Here is a 22,146-nt window from a genome sequence, read left to right as displayed (position 1 = left end):
CACGACCCCATGGACTGCAGCCTTCCAGTCTCCTCCGTCCATGGGATTTTCCAGGCAAGAGTACTGGAATGGGGTGCCATTGCCTTCTCCAGGGCTACAGTCCATGGGGTTGCAAAAGGGTCAGACACAACTTAGAGACCAAACAACATCAACAACATTACTTAGAAGTTCAATCAGTGGGAGCACTGAGGAAGTTTGGATTCATTTGTTTGTTCAGTGAATGCTTATTAAGCACTTACCCTGGGCCTGTTGTTGTTCTCAGCACCAGAGTGTCTCAGTGGAGAAGATAGGAAGGATCATGCTCACTGAGAGTTCACAGAACAGTGGAGGACACAGGCAGTAAATAAGATGCACTGAGTAAACCAGTCCAGCAGGAAGAGGATTTTCTTTTCTTTATTTATTTAAGAAGAGGCTTTTAAACAATGGAAAGCACCAAGAAGAAAGGAAACCAAGGTGATGGATGGGGTCTGGGCAATAGTAGTTACCATGGTCAGGGCTGGGCTTTCCAAGAGGTGGTATCTGAGCTAACCCTGGAAAGTGAGAAGCTGGAGACCAGAGGAAAAGGGCATTCCAGACAGAAGGACATCAAGGGAGGAATGAGGCTGGTGCCTTTGAAGGAGGAAGGAGGGCCAGTGATGGAGTGACAAGCCAGGGAGGAGCCATAGGACCTGGGGCTAGCAGTAGCCTCCCCAGCTCTGGGAACATCTGATTGCATTTTTAAGTAAAGAGGAAAGCCTTAGAAAGGCTAAAATGGTGCTCCTAGCACCAGAGACTTGGCAATATAATGCTATTTTAAAATACTCATTTAGGTAAGAAGATTCTGCCTAAATCAAACATAGAGAAGATTCTTGGCTGAATTGAGAACTGTATTACCATTTAGAGATTGATTCCCAGTATTTACCTTCAATTGGCATCTTGGGGGCATTTATCTAGTTTGGACTTTCTTCTCATTTCAGCTCTTTATAAAGTGTTTACCTTCTCTGAAAAGAGTTTGGAGCCCAAATAATAATTTTTCACAGAGATATCCAGGAACTCTTGTAGTGGCTAAAGGAGTATCTGATCAAATGGAAAAGAAATAAAATGGTAAAATTATAACACTGAAAAATGTTTATTTTGGGGTTGTCTCAAGGAGGCTTCTGGGGGCTAATCACTAAGTCATCAGCCAGGGAAATGATCTAAGCTGAAGATACTCACTATTTTAATCCCCTGAGATCCACTGATGCTTAGAAACATTGATAAAAAGAATTACATATCTCTGATTTTTCACACAGAGCACAGGATAGGAATTGACTAAATAATGATCAAATTTTCACCCCCTTCCCTTGTAAAAATAAGACAATAATCTTTCAAATACAGTCCCATGTTTGGCAAGTGATTTCACAAGAAAACTTGGAAATCTGGGGGAAAAAACAGGCTAAAATGACGGATTTGATTGACATTGATGTTAAAAGGAGCAATTAGTGGCTGAGTGGGAAATAGATCAGCTGACACTAACATTTAAAACTAGAGGGTAGTGGATGACTTCCCAGGTGGCGCTGGTGGTTAAGAATCCACCTGCCAATGCAGGAGACTCAAGAAACATGGGTTCAATCCCTGGCTCAGGAAGATCTCCTGGAGTAGGAAATGGCAACCCACTCCAGTATTCTTGCCTGGAAAATTTCATGGACAGAGGAGCCTGGCAGGCTACATTTCCTGGGGCTGCAGAGAGTTGGACATGACTGAGCACAGAGCACAGCAGATGATGTGTGTGTGTGTGTGTGTGTGTGTGTGTAAGTTGCTTCAGTCATGTCCGACTCTTTGTGACCCTACAGACCGTAGACCACCAGGCTCCTCTATGGGATTCTCCAGGCAAGAATACTGGAGTGGGTTGCCAGGCCCTTCTCCAGGAGATCTTCCTCACCTAGGGATCAAAGCCACGTCTCATGTCTCCTGCCTTGGCAGGTGGATTCTTTACCGCCAGCACAGAGGATGGCAGTTCTAGTCAAATGCTTTGTTCTGTTTTGTTTTGTTTTGTTTCAAAGAGTGTCACTGCGCTTACAACATCTCACAGTCCTCATCCAAAACAGGAAAGTCAGATAAGAAGTGCCCAAAGTTAAAAGAACTGATAAAAAGAAGATGTGATCGTGATGAGACCTGTCCCTTGTTACTGTGAAACTCACAGACACCTTGATGAGGGTGTGTCCCAGGTAGAGAGATGGGCTCTTACCGGAGCCCATGGCAGGTGTGCTGGATGGTATTGGTCTCTTACTCTCACTTTTTGACGTGCAGGGACAAGCACGGGTCTGAAATTTAAGGGAAGTCAGGACAGATTTGCTGCTCTCTTGGTCAAAGACAGATTTATAAGACATTAAACCATGTGCTCAGCAGCGGCAAGAAATGTTGGCGTCTACATGAGATGATTTCATGTAGCAGCAGAAATGAAATTTGTGGTGGCCCTGATGAACTAAAGCTTGGAACATGACACGCTGGAGGGTGCATGTATTTAAAGTTTTTAAAATGGTTCAAAGACCAAAAGAGAGAGAATATGAAGCAAGTCCCAGAAAAATCTTGGCTTTGAAAAAGTTTACTTCTGTTTACCATCACACATTGAGGACTGAGATTCAGATAGAGGCTGCTGGATGAATCCCAATCTGGAATCAGGATTGCTGGGAGAAGTATCAACAACCTCAGATATGCAGATGATACTACTCTAATGGCAGAAAGTGAAGAGGAACTAAAGAGCCTCTTGATGAGGGTGAAAGAGGAGAGTGAAAAAGCTCACTTAAAATTCAACATTCAAAAAATTAAGATCATGGCATCCAGTCCTATCACTTCATGGAAAATAGATGGGGAAAAGTGGAAACAGTGACAGATTTTAGTTTCTTGGGCTCCAAAGTCACTGTGGATGATGACTACAGCCATAAAATTTAAAAGATGCTTGGTCCTTGGAAGGAAAGCTATGACAAACTTAGCATATTAAAGAGCAGAGACATCACTTTGCTAACAAAAGTCCATGTAATCAAAGCTCTGATTTTTCCAGTAGTCATATACAGATGAGACACAACTTAGTGACTGAACGACAACAGCAGCAGTTTTCTATCTGAATGGCAGCCTCTATCTGAACCTCAGCCCTCAGTGTGTGGCTTGACCTGTCTGAGCTTCAGACTCTTAATCTTTAAAGTGGGGAGAATAAGACCCACCTCAGAGCTTTTTAAATAAGGATGAGATGATGCTGGTAAAGGTGCTTAACCCAATGCCTGATACACAGTATGTGCTCAGTCGCTTCAGTCATTCCAACTCTTTGCAACCCTTTGGACTGTAGCCCATCAGGCTTCTTTGTCCACAGGATTCTCCAGGCAAGAATACTGGAGTGGATTGCCATGCCCTCCAACAGGGGATCTTCCTGACCCAGGGATAGAAATTCTCTTGTGTCTCCTGCATGGGCAGGCAGGTCTTTTACCACTAGTGCCACTTAGGAAGCCCCTGAAAGGGAGTAAATTCCTAGTAAACATTCATGTCCTTAGGGTCCTATCCCTGTGCTGTGATCCCCAGTTCTATTGACCAGGCCCAAGGCACAGCCTTGAAATTCAAAGGTTTTGCTGACTCAGATCCTTTGATGCCCAGGTTAGGAAGCTTGCTTTAAGTTCGCTCAAGTTCAGGGCTGTAGGAAACTGACAAGATGAGGGTAACAGGCTGAGGAATCTGAGCTGGAGAGCAGAGACTGAGAAATAAGTGAATTCAGGTGTGTGTGTGTGTGTGTGTGTGTGTGTGTGTGTGTGTGTGTGTGTGTAGTGTTGGGAGGGAAGAGGAGGATTAAAATATCAAACTAGTGGAACTTTCACCAATTCCGGCAATCAGGATTTCCAAACTGAAAGATAAAAATAAAGCAGACGTTTGGTGTCAAGGTCATGGTCATTTAAGTCATGCATGGAAATTGGTTTTCACTTATATCTATCTTCTACATACGGAAGCAACGTTTAAGTTTATTGTGAAAGACCTGGATAAAATTTAACATTTTAATAACAATTTCATACTGGCATATGCTACCTTTATCATTGTTTGTGGAGCCTGGCTGGCTGTTGACCATGGAGACAAGTTTGTGCAGAAATATTGATTATCAGCAACCTGGACACTGGGGGATGGAGCCATGTGTGGTCCATCCTGCAAGGGCACACTCGGGCCATGTGCAGTAAGTGCAAGTACACACCACCACGGAGATCGGGTCTGAGGAGGGTGTGCTCTGGGGGCGGGGAGAGAGCATTGGTGGGAGAGTTTCACGTCTGTTCTTGTTAGAGTCTTAATGAGGTCAGTTCTCCAAGGCAGTGTACCTTGTCCTGAGATGCAGAAGCACAGGTAGGCTGGTGGGAGGATGGGTGGGGAAGTCTCCAGAATCACACAACTGAGATATGGTGAGCCCCATGCTGGCAGGACTGGCTCCTGAGGCTTGACATTTGGACCTCAAGGATTTTAGAAAAAAGAATGTCTGTTTTGTTCCTCGTGTTTAACTGAGGGTTCACCTTTCTGCTCTGAGGCTGGTATTGAGAGAGAGAGAGAGACAGAGAAAGACGGAGAGACAGAGAGAGGAAGACAGAGTTAGAAAAAGAGAGAAGGAGAAGAAGAGGAAAGAGGAGGAGGAGGAGAGGGAGGAGGAAAGGAAGCAAGCAAAGGGCCAGGCAACCCGACTGACTCTACTACAGCATCTTAGCCCCTCTCAGCGTACTTCATCACTTTGGTCTTTGTGACCCTGTTTCTGCTCTATCTTGGCCTAATCTCCCAGTTCTAGTCTCAGGTTTGCCCTTTATTTGTTGTCATGTAGTCACTAAGTCATGTCCATGTCCGTCTCTTTGTGACCGCGTGAACTGCAGCACGCCAGGCTTCCCTGTCCTTCACTATCTCCTGGAGTTTGCTGAAACTCCTGCTGCCTTCGCCTCTTTGCCCTTTATATTTAATGGGAAATCCGGTTTTTCTAATCCTCAACTTTGGTGCCCAGGGACACTGTCTGCCCCCATCCTCCAGCTCACGCTGCTTTTGTCCTCCCCACTCAGGTCTACAATAACCCACGTGTGCCATTGGTGAAGTGGATAAAGGCTCTCTTTCTGGCTGGACACAGTCCACAGGTGTCTGGTTTGGCAAACAGGACATAAACTGGCCTTCAGGTTCTATGCAACCCCACAGTTGGGTGCTCTTGTGCCTGGCATGACTCTTACAACTGTGTGTGGCAACCATGAGATACAACTTGCTCCAAGTCCGACCCCTGGACTCCATACAGGGCTTTGTGTCTAAATAGGCCCTTGAGTCAGATAGCTTAAAAACTTTGAAGAATTTTCACATTTCCTAACTAATCCTCATGGTGCTTTGTATGGCAGACACATAGAAGACACACAACAGGTGCTCAGTAAGTAACAACCTGCCTGCCTGAAATTGCTAACTCATTTAGGGCAGATGAGGCAATGAGCCCAGAGAGGTTGCCTGAGCAATGTCACACAGCAAGAAAATACTTTTTACTCATTAAGAGGAGATGCTCTTGGGTATCTCTGAGAAGAACAAGAAACATGTAGGTACACGGTTATTTTTTTCTAATGAGAAGGGAGTAATTCCCGTTTCTTTTAACCTTGGCACTGTGTTCTTTGAAGGCGGTATGTCATTTCTACATTAACAAACACGACACTTATAGGATTAGACATGAAACTTCATTGTGAAAGAATTTTGATGACAAGAACGGGGTACAGAGAGTAATATTTGAAATAAGCCCAATATAAAAGAGACATCAAGTAAAGAACTAAAGTAGTTTGACTAAACAAAGATGGGATTAATGCCAAGAGTTTTTCTTGTTCTTCTTGGAGGTGCTTAAGTAGACCCAGAAAGTTATCTGTGATGCGCGTAACACAGTGCTGCCTGGTGAGCCAAGACTTGAAAGCTTTGGTTTCTCCCTGTTGCTTTTTTTACAGAGGGCAGGGCACATTCTGCTAAACAAAAAGCTGATCAACAGTGACAAAGAAAGGTACACATTCTAGAAAGGTTTGAATTTTAGTTGAGAGGGGCAGGGTGTGTCTAAAGAAACTTGTTTCTTCTTTAGTTAAGCTGTGACTGATAATTAAGGAAGACCTGGTGAAAAATGAACCTTTTGTTTGAAACAAAGAGTTCTTTCAAACTCACACTAATTGCATATCCAATTAACTAAGTTGACTGAAAAATGCTAGTTAATGTTTATGTCTGTAATTTAAAAATCTTGGACTTGTATATATCTTTATAAAAGCATGAAATGCTAGAAGGACATACAATTAAATTCATGATTGTGTTTGTCTCTGGGAAGAAGGGATTGGAATTCAAATGGCTATGAAAGTCAAAGAAGTTCTCTCTGTTATCTCTGATGCTGAATTTACTTGAATTCTTAACATAGAGCAAATAAGAAAAAAAAATATTGACACCTTACGATCAGTATCCTAAGTAGAGAAGCATAGACCTTAAGATAAATTTCCTCTGCTCTTTCCTTCTTCTTCTTTTTTTTGGTTTTAATGTCAGGGTCTTTAAGTTTTGTTGATGTTGTTGTTCAGTAACTAAGTCATGTCTGACTCATTGTGATCCCATGGACTGCAGCATGCCAGGCTTCCCTGTCCTTCACAATCTCCTGGAATTTGCTCAAACTCATGTCCATTGAGGCGGTGATACTATCCAACTGTCTCATCCTCTGTCATCTCTTTCTTCTGCCCTCAATCTTTCCCAGCATCAGGGTCTTTTCCAATGACCTTTTTAAAATTCTTGTCAAAACAAACCAGACACAGAACTGAGTAGAAAAGCAAGCCAGTCTCTTTATTTCAGCCAGTGCTGGCTGTGGTAATCCTGGGCATTAGACCTTCAAATCTTAATGGTGCAATTGTTTACCTGATGGAAACTTTTGGTAGAATAAGCTGAGTAACCAAGGGGATACACATTCTTGTGCTAGGTCCTGGACTCCCAACAGCCACAAAGTAATGGCAAATGACATTTGGCCAGATCCTTGCAATTAGGTAGTCCTGTAAAGATATCTATGATTTTCATTCTTATTATAATAAGGGTAAAGGAGGGTAAGTGAGATAAAGGCCTCATTATAAAAGATCTAGCTGTTTTATGCTTTTAATCTAACTGCTTTTTCTTTATGTGCAATATTGGAAGTATTTAATATCTCAAAGTTTATTGAAATTAGAGAAATGTGAGGAGCAGAAAAGATAGTCCATGGTGAATTGTTGAATCTCCATTCTCAAGAAGTCTGGGGTTCTCCTGGAAGCACTGTAAAGTTTGTACATAATGAGCATCCCTCGCTCCATGATAGACTGGGAAACACCATATTCAAGATGAATATGGAAATGTTCTCAAGCAAAGAAGCATCAGTAAATAAATGTATGGTTACCAAAGGTGACTACATGTGGGCAATCAAGTTTCTCTAAGACATCTGTCTTGTGGACTCATTATCCTTCTTGTTCAGATCAGAGAAAATTTTTTGTTCAGAATGAGTTTCCTTTTTCAAATACAATTCCCTGATTTTTACTAAAAATATCTTCCAACAGTATGCTTCTTTGTGAGAATTTTTACAACAGATGATTAATGTTATGTATCAACTTGATTGGGCAAAGGGATGACCAGATAGCTGGTATACATGATTTCTGGGTGTGTCTGAGAGGATGTTTCTGGAAGAGATTAGCATTTCAGGCAGTAGTCTGAGTAAAGATCACCCTCCCCAATGGAGGTGAGCATTAGCTGATCCATTGAGGGTTTGAATAGAACAAAAAGGTAGAGGATGAGTGAGTTTGCTCTCACTGCCTCCGCTGGGAGATCCATCCCCTCTCCCCCTTGGACACTGGCACTCCTGATTCTTAGAATTTCAGACTCTGACTGATCACTGCTTCCACTGGGAGATCCATCCCCTCTCCCCCTTGGACACTGGCACTCCTGATTCTTAGAATTTCAGACTCTGACTGATCACTGCCTCCGCTGGGAGATCCATCCCCTCTCCCCCTTGGACACTGGCACTCCTGATTCTTAGAATTTCAGACTCTGACTGATCACTGCCTCCGCTGGGAGATCCATCCCCTCTCCCCCTTGGACACTGGCACTCCTGATTCTTAGAATTTCAGACTCTGACTGATCACTGCCTCCGCTGGGAGATCCATCCTCTCTCCCCCTTGGACACTGGCACTCCTGATTCTTAGAATTTCAGACTCGGACTGAAGTTACCCCCCCAGGTCTCCTGGGTCTCTGGCTTGCAGATCACAGATCATGGGACTCAGCTTCCATAATCACGTGAGCTAATTTCTATAATAAATTCCCACTTATACTTATATCTATCCTTTTAGTTCTGTTTCTCTGAAGATCCCTGACTAATACATGGAGGCAGGGTTCCAAGATGGAAGGTACTAAAGTTTGTGGTGGCATGAATATGCCCCAAACACAAAGCACAGGATTGGGAAGCTTTTCCTGGGAATAGGAGACTGGGAATGGAGATGCATGTGCATTCAACATCAACCATCTTTTGTGATCCTCAGAGTTCTCTGACATTGGTGAGCACGTAGATATTGAATTTGCCTTCAGAGCTGGATGAAAGGGGTTCTCTTCCTTTTTTTTTTTTTTTCCCAATGTCCTTCCCATAATTTCTTGCTAATGGAGGGAGAGAGAGAAGAAATAGACTGAGATGCGAAGTATGGTTCTGTTAAAGAGTTATTAGCCAAGCTGAAGAAATGGCTAGTATCAGACACCTTTGGCTTTGGTTTTGTTTTGGGGGAGAAAAAGGGAGAACAAGCAAAAAATAATGACAGTAGGTCATTAGCATTCGACAGGTGGTTGGGGAGAGGATTGCTTGGGAGGGGAGAGAGACTGTATGAGGAGAGAACCACAACAATGTCTCTTATCCCCTGTCTTCTTACAGCAGACTTTGCTGGTTTTCCTGTTGACATAAACCCTCTCTACAAATCAAGGTGAGTTTCTGACTGTAGAGGAAGTGACACTATGTGACTTTTTTTGATAAAATATGAACCATTTATTTGTTAAAGGTAAAGCAAGAAAATGCTACTTCAATAAAATTTTTAAAAAATGCAAGCCATTAGGTTAAATATTAATTTCAATGTCTACAATAATGGTTACCTCTGCTATTTAAGGAAGACATTATTCTACTGTGTAGTCGACAAGCACATTTTTTAAAAAAGTATTTATTTTAATTGGAGGATAATTACTCTATAATATTGTGACAGCCTCTGCCATACATCAACATTAATCAGCCATAAGCATACATGTCGGAGAAGGCAATGGCACCCCACTCCAGTACTCTTGCCTGGAAAATCCCATGGACATAGGAGCCTGGTAGGCTGCAGTCCATGGGGTCGATAAGAGTCGGACATGACTGAGCGACTTCACTTTCACTCTTCACTTTCATGCATTGGAGAAGGAAATGGCAACCCACTCCAGTGTTCTTGCCTAGAGAATCCCAGGGACGGCAGAGCCTGGTGGGCTGCCGTCTATGGGGTTGCACAGAGTCGGACACCACTAAAGTGACTTTGCAGCAGCAGCAGGCATATGTGTATCCTCTTTCTTCTGAACCCCCTCCCACCTCCCTCCCAAAAGGGCAATTCAGCTTCCACCTGGTTCTCCTGGACTGCTATGAGGAGACCCAAGCAGCATTCAAGTAATCCCCAGCTTAAAATCTTTCCAAGTAAGGCTCCAGACATCATGGAGCAGAGACAAGCCATCCTACTGTGGCTTTTCAGAGTTCCTGGCCCATAGAATCCATGAGCATGATAAAATGTTTGTTGATTTATATCACTCTTTTTGAATTGTGTATTTTGCAGCAGTAGAGATTGGAACAAAGACTTTCTCTAGAGCTTCTGGTCTGTCTTCACTTTAAGAGGGAACCAAAAGAAAGCATCAGTTACATCATGACTTCCCAAGAAATTCTAGGGGCTGGCTTTCTTTTGTCAGTTGTATTTCCAAAGACCATGCTGCTGCTGCTGCTAAGTCACTTCAGTCATGTCCGACTCTGTGCGACCCCATAGATGGCAGCCCACCAGGCTCCACCATCCCTGGGATTCTCCAGGCAAGAACACTGGAGTGGGTTGCCATTTCCTTCTCCAATGCATGAAAAGTGAAAGTGATGTCGTTCAGTCGTGTCTGACTCCTAGTGACTCCATGGACTGCAGCCTACCAGGCTCCTATGTCCATGGGATTTTCCAGACAAGAGTACTGGAGTGGGGTGCCATTGCCTTCTCCTCCAAAGACCATACCTGTGCCTGTAGGTATTTTCTAGCTTGTCTTTTCTTTCTTTAAAGATAGCACTGTACTTGATTATAATTTGTGTTTGATCATCTCAGTGTCTGAACCGTAGTCTATTTATGATCTATCGCTGCTACTGGTTCTCACTCATGGTGTGCTTAGTCATATGTTTGACTGTGAGCTGGTCACAGTCTTGTATCTGTGAGAGTAGGCTACATTGCAGTTATTGCAGTAATAAACAACTCTCAAATTTCCCAAATCTTATCACAATGAGAGCTTATTTCGTGCTCATGCTCCATGTCCAACACAAGCGATTAGGAGGCTCTACTTACTCAAGAACTCAGACTGACAGTAGCTCCAATTCTAGATATGCTTCCACAGATCAGCCTGAGAGGCTGAAGAAAAAGTGGCAAATTGCATACCTGCTTCATAAACACATTTACACATTATTAGACAGAGCAAGTCCCTTAGTCATGCCTAACTTCCAAGGAGACAGAGAAGTGCATTACTGCAATGATCCTGAAAGGCAGAGAGAGAGGAAAATACTTGGTGATAGAAATAATGATTGCCACATTAATTTTCTCTGGAACATCATTTGTGGGACTTTATTGAGGTAGGAGGATGGTATGTTCCTCCAGAAAAGATTTGCTTTTGTTTCTGCCAGTGCACTGGGACACTATCAGCCAAAGCCTTCTTTCAGTTCATGGCCTGAAGTTTTTATAATCATCCAGGTAATATATAAGACAAATTTCCTTAAGTGCCTTGGTGGTAGGAGTGTGTGGGTGGAGCCTGTGTCTGGGTTGAGCCTGTGTCTGGGTCACCATTGCACCAAGGGTGTGGCCCTTTGAGGGTCCCAGCTTTATGGAGGAGAGGTTCTCCTAGAGGCATCTCCACCTTGGGTAGATTCTGGATCTTCTGTTTCTGTCTGAGAGGTCATGAAAATTGCAGTTCAAGTTTTCCAACTTTAGCAAAGTTTTTGAGAGAGAAGCATTTTTAGTGCTCAATTCACCTCTCTGAGTACCTGCTTTACTTGTTCTTTGATAATCACTTGGCACTTTGTACTATCTTGTCAGAACTTGATGCTTTTAAGAAGACTCAAACCTAAAAAAATATGGCATGTTTAGTTGTTTTCATGATGCAGGTTAATCCAAGTAACCTAACCTGACATACCATCTGAAACAGACCCTTTGGGGCTTTACTGTGTAATATAGAAGCCACTGGCACATGCAATTATTTCAATATAAATGTATTAGCAATAGATAATATTAAAAATTCAGTTTCTCCATCACAAAAGCCACAGTTCAAGTGCTCAGTGGCTGTAAGTGTCCAGTGGTGTTCCATATTGGACAAAGGAGATGGGCATTTCTATTATTACAGAGAGTTCAGTACTGTTTCTGGATCCAGGATTGAGTGAAGCATTGATTGAAAATGATGAAAGGCGAGTGAGATCCCATTTGTTTATTTCCACTCCTGTTGCCCTTGCCTGAGAGACAGATTCAAAAAAGTATTCCTAAGACTGATATCAAAAAGTTTGTTGCTTATTTTTTTTCTTAGCAATTTTATGATTTCAGGTCCTACATTTAGGTCTTTAGTCTATTTTGAATTTATTTTCATGTATTATGTGGGAAAATGTTCTAGTTTGTTTCATTTACATTTTCTTGTTGTTGTTCAGTTGCTCAGTTGTGTCCAACTCTCTGTGATCCCATGGACTGCAGCACACCAGGCTTCCCTGTCCTTATCATCTGTCGGAGCTTGCTCAAGCTCATGTCCATTGAGTCAGTGATGCCATCCAACCATCTCATCCTCTGTTGTCTCCTTCTTCTCCAGCCTTCAATCTTTCCCAGCGTCAGAGTCTTTTCTAATGAGTTGGCTTTTCACACCAGGTGGCCAAAGTACTGGAGCTTCAGCTTCAGCATCCGTCCTTCCAAAGCATATTCAGGATTGATTTCCTTTAGGATTGATCTCTTTGCAGTCCAAGGGACTCTCAAGAGTCTTCCCCAATGTCACAGTTCAAAAGCATCAACTCTTCAGCCTTCCTTATGGTCCAACTCTCATATCCATGCATGATTACTGGAAAAACCATAGTTTTGACTGTATAGACCATTGTTGGCAAGGTAATGTTTCTGCTTTTTAATATACTGTCTAGGTTTTCCAAAGCTTTTCTTCCAAGGAGCAAGCGTCTTTTAAGTTCATGGCTGTCTTTATAATTATTAAGGTAATATATAAGACAAATTTTATAATATTTGAAATTAAACCCTAACCTAACCCTAACCCATCTGCAGTGATTCTGGAGCCCAAGAAAACAAAGCCTGTCACTGTTTCCATTGTTTCCTCATCTATTTGCCATGATGAGATGGGACCAGATGCCATGATCTTAGATTTTTGAATGTTGAATTTTAAGCCAGTCTTTTCACTTTTACATTTATTCATCCAACTTTTCCAATACCACTTATTGAAGAGACAGTCTTTTCCTCCATTGGATACTCTTGCTAACTTTGCTGTAGATTAATTGACTTTATGTGTTTGGTTTTATTTCCGGGCTCTCTATTCTGTTCTACTCATCTATGTCTCCAGTCTTGTGCCACTACCATACTGTTTTGATTACTATAGCATTGTAGTATACTTTGAAGTCAGGGAGTGTGATACCTCCAGCTTTGTTCTTCTTTCTCAAGATTGCTCTAACTCTTTGGGGTCTTTGGTGGCTCCATGCAAATTTTAGGTTATTTGTTCTAGTTCTGTGAAAAATGCCATGAGTATTTTGATAGAGATTGCATTGAATCTGTAGATATCTTAGGGTAGTATGGACATTTTAACAATATTAATTCCCACAGGATATGTTTTCATTTTTTGTGTTTTCAATTTTTCACCAATGTCTTATTTTCAGACTACTGGTCTTTCCCCTTCTTGGTTAAATTTATTCCCTGGTATTTTATTCTTTTTCATTTGACTGTAAATGGAATTGTTTTCTTGATTTCTATTTGTAATAGTTCATTATTAGTATATAGAAAAACAACAGATTTATGTATATAATTCTGTATTCTGCACCTGAATTCATTCATTAGTTCTAAGAGCTGTTTGGTGGAGTCTTTAAGCTTTTCTATATGTAGTGTCATAGCACCTGCAAATAGTGAGAATTTTACTTCTTCCCTTCCAATTTGGCCTTTTACAAGTCTTTTATTTGTCTGATTGCTGTGGCTAGGAAGTTTTTGCACAGTGAAGGAAACCAATGAGACAAAAGGCAGACAACCCACTGAATGGGAGAAGATATTTGCAAACAGAATGCCCAAAAAGAAGTTAATATCCAAAACATACAAGGAATGTATACAACTCAAAAAAAAAAAAAAAAAAAAAAAAGGCCAGATTTCAAAACAGGTAGAGGACCTAAATAGGCATTTTCCCAAAAAAGACATGCAGGTGGCCACATGCAAGAAGCAGGTGGAAAGACACTCTACACCACTAATCATCAGGGAAAAGCAAGTCAAAAACCACAATGTGATATCACCTCACAACTGTCAGAATGGCTATCATCAAAAAGATAACAAACAGCAAGTGTTGGTGAGATGTGGAGGAAATGGAACCCTAGTATACTCTTGGTGGAAACAAATTTATGCAGCCTCTATGGAAAATAGAATGGAGGTTCCTCAAAAAATAAAACATAGAACTGCTTTATAATCCAGCCATTCCACTCCTGGGCATTTATCCAAAGAAAATAAAAACATGAATTCAAAAGATATATGCACCCCCAAAATTCATTGCAGCATTAATTACAATAGCCAAGATATGGAAGTAACCTGTGTCCATCAACAGATGAATTAATACATAAAGAAAATGTAGTATATCTATCTATACACAAACACGATAGAATATCAGTCTTACTTAAAGGAGAATGAACTTTTGCCTATTGCAGCAACACGAATGGACCTGGAGGGTAAGCTCAATGAACTAAGTCAGACAAAGGCAAATAGTGTGCATATTTCACTTATATGTGGAATCTTAAAAAAAAAAAAAAAGGAAATGAATAAACAGAAACAGATTCACAGATACAAAGAACAAACTAGTGCTTACAACAGCAGAGAGGGTTGGGAGAGGAGCAAAATAGATGAAGGAGATTAAGAGGTACAAACTAGCAGTTATAAAATAAATAAGTCACAGGTATATAACACACAGGCCTGGTATATGTGGGGTCGCAAAGAGTTGGACACGACTGAGCAACTGAACTAAACAAGGGACATAGTCAATGTTTTATAATAATTTTGTATAATGCATAATGTATAAAATATTGAATCACATTGTACACTAGAAACTAATACGATATTATAAGTCAACTATACTTCAGTTAAAGAAAAGATGAGTGAAGAAAGGTGACAGAGACCTCATTCTCTTCTAGTTGAATGCTTTGATTGTATCGCACTGCAGGGAGTGATCTCACATTCATTTATGATCTCATTTAATTCTTTAAGGAATATTGTACACGCTCACCATAGAGTAGCCACTGGATGTAAACTGGTGCATAAAGCTATAATCTCTGTGGTTGTGCAGCTTACAGTTACTTTAAGATATTCTTACTTGAGACTTACCTTAAGACAAAGAGGCAATTTTCTGTGGTATCTATAAGAAAGCCTGACATAGAAGAGGGGATGGACTTCAGAAGCAGACAGATCTGGGTTCAAATTCAAGCCCTGCATCTTCCAGTGAAAGTTTTTGACTTTCACAAGCCTCAGTTTCCTCATGTACAAAATAAAGATAATACTACTTATTGTATATGGTTATCTTGAGTTAAGGGGCATCTCCCGTGGCTCAGTCAGTAAAGAATTGCTTGCAATGCAAGAGACGCAGGAGATGCAGTTTGATCCCCCTGTTAGGAAGATTTCCTGGAGGAGGGCATGGCAACCCACTGCAGTATTCTTGTCAGGAAAGTCCCATGGGCAGAGGAGCCTGGTGGGCTACAGTCCATGGGGTCACAAAGAGTTGGACATGACTGAAGTGACTAAGCACACATCTTGAATTAACCAAGAAAACACATATAAAGTGTATAGTGCAGTACATGGCACATAGGGGAAGGGCTGATAATGTGCCAGTGATGGCTAATTGGACACATGATTTAAATAAGTGCTATGTAATCAGCACCCCACTCCAGTTCTCTTGCCTGAAAAATCCCATGGATGGAGGAGCCTGGTAGGCTGCAGTCCATGGGGTCGCTAAGAGTCGGACACGACTGAATGACTTCACTTTCACTTTTCACTTTCATGCATTGGAGAAGGAAATGGCAACCCACTCCAGTGTTCTTGCCTGGAGAATCCCAGGGACAGAGGAGCCTGATGGGCTGCCGTCTGTGGGGTCACACAGAGTCGGACATGACTGAAGTGACTTAGCAGTAGCAGTAATCAGCTTCTACATCAAACCATGTTTCTGTTGAGTTGCTACTGGTGAGGTCAGAATTGGAGCATAGCTTGTGTTTGTCTGTAAAAGAAACACCAGAAGCTGCATGTGTAATGTCACTTGGCAAACACTAGAGGCCAGCAGAAGAGACACCATGCACAGGTTTTTAATAACTCCTGCTGCAACTCTCCCTTCCTGGATCACAGCCTTGTGGTGATTACGCAAGGGGCTTGCATAACTCAGTGAAGCTATGAGCCATGCTGTGCAGGGCCACCCAAGATGGGCAGGTCATAACGAAGAGTTCTGACAAAATGTGGCCCATTGGAAGAGGAAATGGCAACCCATTCCAGTATTCTTGCCCGGAGAACCCCATGGACAGCATGAAAAGGCAAAAAGATAGGACACTGGAAGATGAGACCCCCAGGTTGGAAGGTGTCCGATATGCTACTGGGGAAGGGTGGAGGGTAATTCCTAACACCTCCAGAAAAAAATGAAGCAGCTCCGCCAAAGTGGAAATGATGCTCAGTTGTGGACGTGTCTAGTGGTGAAAGTAAAGCCCAGTGCTACAAAGAACAATGTTGCATAGGAACCTGGAACGTTAGGTCCATGAATCAAGGTAAATTGGACATGGTCAAGCAAGAGATGGCAAGATGAACATCAACGTCTTGGGAATCAGTAAACTAAAATGGATGAATTTAATTCAGATGACCATTATATCTACTAATGTGGGCAAGAATCCCTCAGAAGAAATGGAGTAGCTCTCATAGTCAACAAAAGAGTCTGAAATGCAGTACTTGGGTGCAATCTCAAAAGCAATAGAATGATCTCAGTTTATTTCCAAGGCAAACCATTCAACATCATAGTAAACCAAGTATATGCCCCAGCCACTGATGCCTAAGAAGTTGAAGTCGACTGGTTCTATGAAGACCTATAACACCTTCTAGAACTAACACCAAAAAAACATCCTTTTCATCATAGAGTATTGAAACGCAAAAGTAGGAAGTCAAGAGATACCCAGAATAAGAAGCAGGTTTGGCCTTGGAGTATAAAATGAAGAAGGGCAAAGCGTTTTGTCAAGAGAACATGCTGGTCATAGCAAGCATGCTTTTCCAACAACCCAAGAGACGACTCTACACACAGACATCACCAATGTGATGGTTGGTTAGTACCAAAATCAGATCGATTATGTTCTTTGCAGCCAAAGATGGAGAAGTTCTATACAGTCAGCAAAAACAAGAAACTGACTGTGGCTCAGATCATGAGCTCCTTATTGCAAAATTCAGGCTCAAACTGAAGAAAGTAGAGAAAACCACTAGGCCATTCAGGTATGACCTAAATAAAATCTCTTATGATTATACAGTGGAGGTGATGAATAGATTCAAGGGATTAGATCTGGTAGACAGAGTGCCTGAAGAACTATGGACAGAGATTCGTAACATTGTACAGGAGGCAGCGACCAAAACCATACCAAAGAAAAGGAAAGGCCCATTCATTGGGAGGACTGATGCTGAAGCTGAAACTCCACACTTAGGCCACCTGGTGTGAAGAGCCAACTCACTGGAAAAGACCCTGATGCCAGGAAAGATTGAAGGCAAAAGGAGAAGGGGGTGGCAGAGGATGGGATGGTTAGATAGCATCACTGACCCAACGGACATGAATTTGAGCAAACTCAGGGAGATAGTGAAGGACAGGGAAACCTGGCATGCTGTAGTCCACGGGGTTGCAGAGTCAGACACAACTGAGTGGATAACATATACACACATTAAAAAAAAAACTATGAAAACTAGGAGAAAATAAAGTTAATAATTGTATACTTTGGAGATAAGGAAGAACTTTCAAAGCCATAAAAGCAGTAGAAAAGATTGACAGTGTGCCTATGTAAAAAGAAAATCTGGTGCATAAAAGAACCATAGAATTAAAAGGAAATGATGGCCTTGGTCTAATTTTACAACATGTGTGAGTGACAGAAAGGAAAATTGTATACTTAGCATAAAACAAGCTCTTATAAGTTTGTTAGGAAAGATTATAGCTTAATCGGAAAATTGGCATGAGCAAATAATTTCTTAAAGAAGAAAAAGTGATCTATTAAATAAACTCAGTGACAATAAGTACAAAAATATAGCAATGAGATGTCATGATTGGTCTATCAAATTGTCAGAGACTAAAAAAATAGCTGGCATTGGTGAATGCACTGTGAAATGGGTGCAAATGGAGATAATTTTTCAGAAAATAAATAATTTTTAATATATATTAATAGCCTTCATATTATTAACATGCTGAAGATTTAGTAATTTTATTTCTAGTAATTTACTATAGAAAGATAATAGGAAAATGCATAAAGACTCACATTTAAAGAAATTCACCTCAGTGTTCTGCTTTTAACATTGGAAAGTTGTAAATAGTTTAGATATTCAACAATAGGGAAGGTTTACATCAACCTGAAGATGTAAATTTTCAAATTTTCATAATACTTAATAATTTACATATTCATGAGCATTTTCACAGGTTAAGCACAATATTTAGTATAAAAATCAATTTACACAGTATGAGTTCAATTTTAAAAAAATATGTGTTAGGAGGAAACCTTGAGGTATTCACTGGTCTTATCTTTCTTCTGCAATTTCTTTCAACACTGCTCGTTCCTCTTCACTTGGGCATTAGTGGAGCAGGGTTCTTACTGTGCGAAGGCAGAGAGAATGACTCAAGTCAATGCTTAGCCTATGCAATTCAAGATAGACTTTTGGAGGTGGAGTAAATTGGGTGGTCTTCAGACAGAGAAGATCTTGGGCCTCCTGAAAGGGGTGGTGGGTGCAGAATTCATGCAGAACAGGGAGAACTCAAATATTTCAGCTGTGCCATCAGAGGGAGGATTGTGGCTGAGAATAAGAGAGGACCACGTGCCTTTCTGAGGATGCCCACCGTGAACCAGTTGCCACACAGAATCTTCAGGCACCAGACTGTCTTTATCATTCCCAGAGGATGACAAGGAACCAAAGCCCAAGACAGGAATTTCGACTCATCTCAGAATTTAACACATGGACCAGAATCCTCTGTGGATTCTAGTTGCTTTCTAAAGGAATTTTATTGCCTGGGATGATACTCTTGATGTTTTGTGTGCTAATCCCTCATTCTGCCAGATGGTTGATAAAGTTGGTGCTCTTAAGTGTGCAACACTTGAATTTTAATGGAATGTTTTGGATATTCAATGAGCTGCTTCCTTTTCCCCTCCTTCCTCTTTCCCTGCCTCCCTCCCTCCTTCCTTTCCTTCCTTCCTCCCTTCCTCTTTCTCCCCACCTCTTCCTCCTCCTCCATCTTCACCACCACCACCTGCTTCTATCAAGGAAAGGGCTGGAGCAGGAGGGCTGCAGGCTCTGATCACTGCTCTTCCAGCCCATTTAGAGAGAAGTGTGAATGTTCAGTTCAGAGAGAATGTGGCTCCCAACCTCTTACAGTTTTATCATGAGTGTCTCTCCGTTTGATAGGGAAGTCATGACTGGTGATTGATGCTCACTCACCAAGCCCAAACAAATCTGTGGCACATGCCACATACCACACGCAGACACAAATATTTGCCTTGGTCACAGGGACCAGGATGAGGATGCCCTTTGTACCTGCGAGGAGCCACATGACAGACCACCCTATCAGCCTCTGCCTACAGCAGAAGGCAGAGGACATAGAACTTTTAGTTCTGGTTTTCCAGGACCGGCATCCATGACAAGAAGGTTCACTGCCAACTTGCCTCTAGAGCCAATGTGGAAGGGTAACACGCGTTCCAGAACGAGAGTCTGGAGCCGGCTTCCCCTCCTCTCTCCAACCTGGGCTAATGACAGCTGGCCCCTGCTTTGGCATGATCACAGGTCTTTTCCAAGATGTATTTTTACCCTTTGGACAAACAGCAGTTGGGACGAGTGGGGCTATTTTATGAGTTGAGGCACTCGGGGCTGGAAAATAAACAGGCAGCTAATGAGACGTTCTTATGAGAACTGGCATAAATAATAACAAAGACAACATCCTGTCCCTCCTGCCAACACCCTCCAGGAGGGGATATAAAAGCTGCTCTCGGGGTGGTGACCATCATACTTGGGGAACTCTGGTCGCGTTCCTGACCTGCGACCTGACCGGCGGGGACCATGGGGTGCTGCCCAGGGGACTGCTTCGGCTGCTGTGGTGAAGAGCAAGACTGCTGTGAAGTGTGTTGCTGCCAGCCCTCCTGCTGCGGCTGCTGCGGTTCCTGCTGCGGTTCCTGCTGTGGCTGTGGCTCGGGTTGCGGAGGCTGCGGGGGCAGCTGCTGCGGGTCCTCCTGCTGCGGATCTGGCTGCGGGGGCGGCGGGGGCTGCGGGGGCTGCGGGGGCTGCGGAAGTTGCGGGAGCTGCTGCGGGAGCTGCTGTGGATCCGGTTGCTGCGGCTCCTCTGGGTGCTGCGGCCCCGTGTGCTGCCAGCCCACGCCTGTCTGCGAGACCAAATGAAGACCTTTCCTCCCGCCACTGAGGCAGCGCAGTGGAGAACCTCCACCTGCTCCAGGTGGAGACCCCCTTGTGTCCAGGACCTTCCCACCCACCAAAACGGTGTCCTGCCTCTCCTGTTAACCTGTAGCTGAAGGCTTGTTCTCCAAAGCCTGCCCTGGCTTTTCAAGGCACTGAGAACAAGAGCCACATGCTGATGAGAAGTGAAACCCGGGTCCCACCTACAGTGGTACCCGAAGCTCAGAGGGTGAAGCCCTATCTATGACTTTTTTTTTCATGAAGTTGAAAGAGCATCTTATTCAAGGTGGCTTTGGGACTGACCCCTCCTCCTCGGCTGGCTTTTCTGCTGCTGTGAGGTGCGAAAACTTCTCTTCAGTTAACTTAATAAATTCAAGAGCGCTGGCATAACCAAAGTAGTTCTCCCGCCTCTTCCTTGGCTCCCTCTTGGGCACTGGGCCAGGAAAATTTACTCTGGCATCCACAATCAGTGTTTTGAAATGTGGCTTCTAGACCACCTGCATCAGAATCACCTGGGGGCTAGTTAAAAATGGAGATTCTGGAGCTCTTTGAGACAAGCAGGATTAGAATCCACAGGGGTGTCGTCTGGCAATCTGTTTTTAACAAAACCCCAGATATATATTAAAGCTTCTTGGTACTGCGTGAGATTCACCTGGGAAGGATTTAAAAATTTGGGCCAGACATTTGATCCTTTAGCTCTAGAGTGGGGGCCCTGGGACCTGCATTTTAAAAGCTCGCAGATAACTGCTGATACTGGTCAAGTTTAATCTTGAGGGAGGGCACGTCTTCCTTCTGCAATATAGCTCTGCAGGTAGGCTTCTGGATTGGTTAGAACTTTCTTGCAAAGTCGGGAGAGGAGGCTTGGTAAAACAAGCTTGGTTCTGAGTGGAAGGGATTCCTGTGGCAAAATCTTATGAGCACAGTTTCTAAGGATGTTCTGGGAAGTCCAGTTTCTTCCTCCAGCCTCATGATTTGGCGAAGTCTCCCTTTTCTGGGTTAGTTTTTCACGCCCAGGATAGTGCTGTAATTCTTCTGCTCCAGTCCCAGGGATAGAAGGGTGAGCGTACATCTGCTAGGTAGAGCCAGACTCAGGTGTGTGAGAGTCCATTTGGAAGATTAAAATTCAGAGGATAGTTAATTCAACTCTTTTCTGCTGAACATGATCTTAAACTGCATGCGGAATAAAACTAATTCAGCTCTTGCCCTGGGAGAACATTTATTTTCAATCCCACAAGGCAGTTTCATTCAACAAACAATTTTCTGAATATATGCAAAGCGATGATCCTTAAAAATATGAAAAAATGCAGAAAAATATGAAGAAAGGATAATAGCTACCTGAATTATCACCATTTAGAGTTTATTACTGATATGTATCTTTCCCGGAGAAGGCGATGGCATTCCACTCCAGTACTCTTGCCTGGAAAATCCCATGGATGGAGAAACCTGGTAGGCTGCAGTCCATGGGGTCGTGAAGAGTCAGACACGACTGAGCGACTTCACTTTCACTTTTCACTTTCATGCATTGGAGAAGGAAATGGCAACCCACTCCAGTGTTCTTGCCTGGAGAATCCCAGGGACAGGGGAGCCTGGTGGGCTGCCATCTATGGGGTCACACAGAGTCAGACACAACTGAAGTGACTTAGCAGCAGCAGCAGCATGTATCTTTCCAGACTCCTTCTAAGCATGTTTAAAAATAAAACTTGGATTATGCTGTTTTTACTTAAAAATTTTTTCTTTCATATTTATAAGCCAACTTTATTGATGTATAATATACATATTAATATAATAAAGGACTCCCTTTTTCAATGTACTGTTCAGTGAGATTTGACAATCATGTATACTTAAATAACCACCACAGGATTCAAGATACAGAACTTTCCATCAACCCTCAAATTTCATAGTGCCCCTTTGCAGGGAATACTCCTCACTACCCACCTCAGCCTTAGGCAACCATCAGTCTGCTTTATAGCACAATAAGCTTTGTATTTCTATGTGTGTCTACTTGTTGCTCAGTTATATCCAAATCTTTGTGACCTCATGGACTGTAGCCCACCAGGCTCCTCTGTCCATG

General features: G+C 42.6%; 1 protein-coding gene across 1 annotated transcript; it reads left to right on the top strand.

Moving 5' to 3' along the window:
• Positions 1–19,724: 19,724 nt before the first annotated feature.
• Positions 19,725–20,060, top strand: KRTAP17-1 (keratin associated protein 17-1). Its single transcript, XM_019981175.1, has one exon. It carries the CDS (start codon positions 19,725–19,727, stop codon positions 20,058–20,060), a length of 336 nt encoding a protein of 111 aa, XP_019836734.1.
• Positions 20,061–22,146: the final 2,086 nt, after the last annotated feature.

This window comes from Bos indicus, chromosome 19 (assembly GCF_029378745.1).
Source record: "Bos indicus isolate NIAB-ARS_2022 breed Sahiwal x Tharparkar chromosome 19, NIAB-ARS_B.indTharparkar_mat_pri_1.0, whole genome shotgun sequence".
Lineage (NCBI taxonomy): Eukaryota > Metazoa > Chordata > Mammalia > Artiodactyla > Bovidae > Bos > Bos indicus.
The sequence above is the reverse complement of the archived record's forward strand: the minus strand, read 5'-3'. Positions and strand labels throughout refer to the sequence as shown.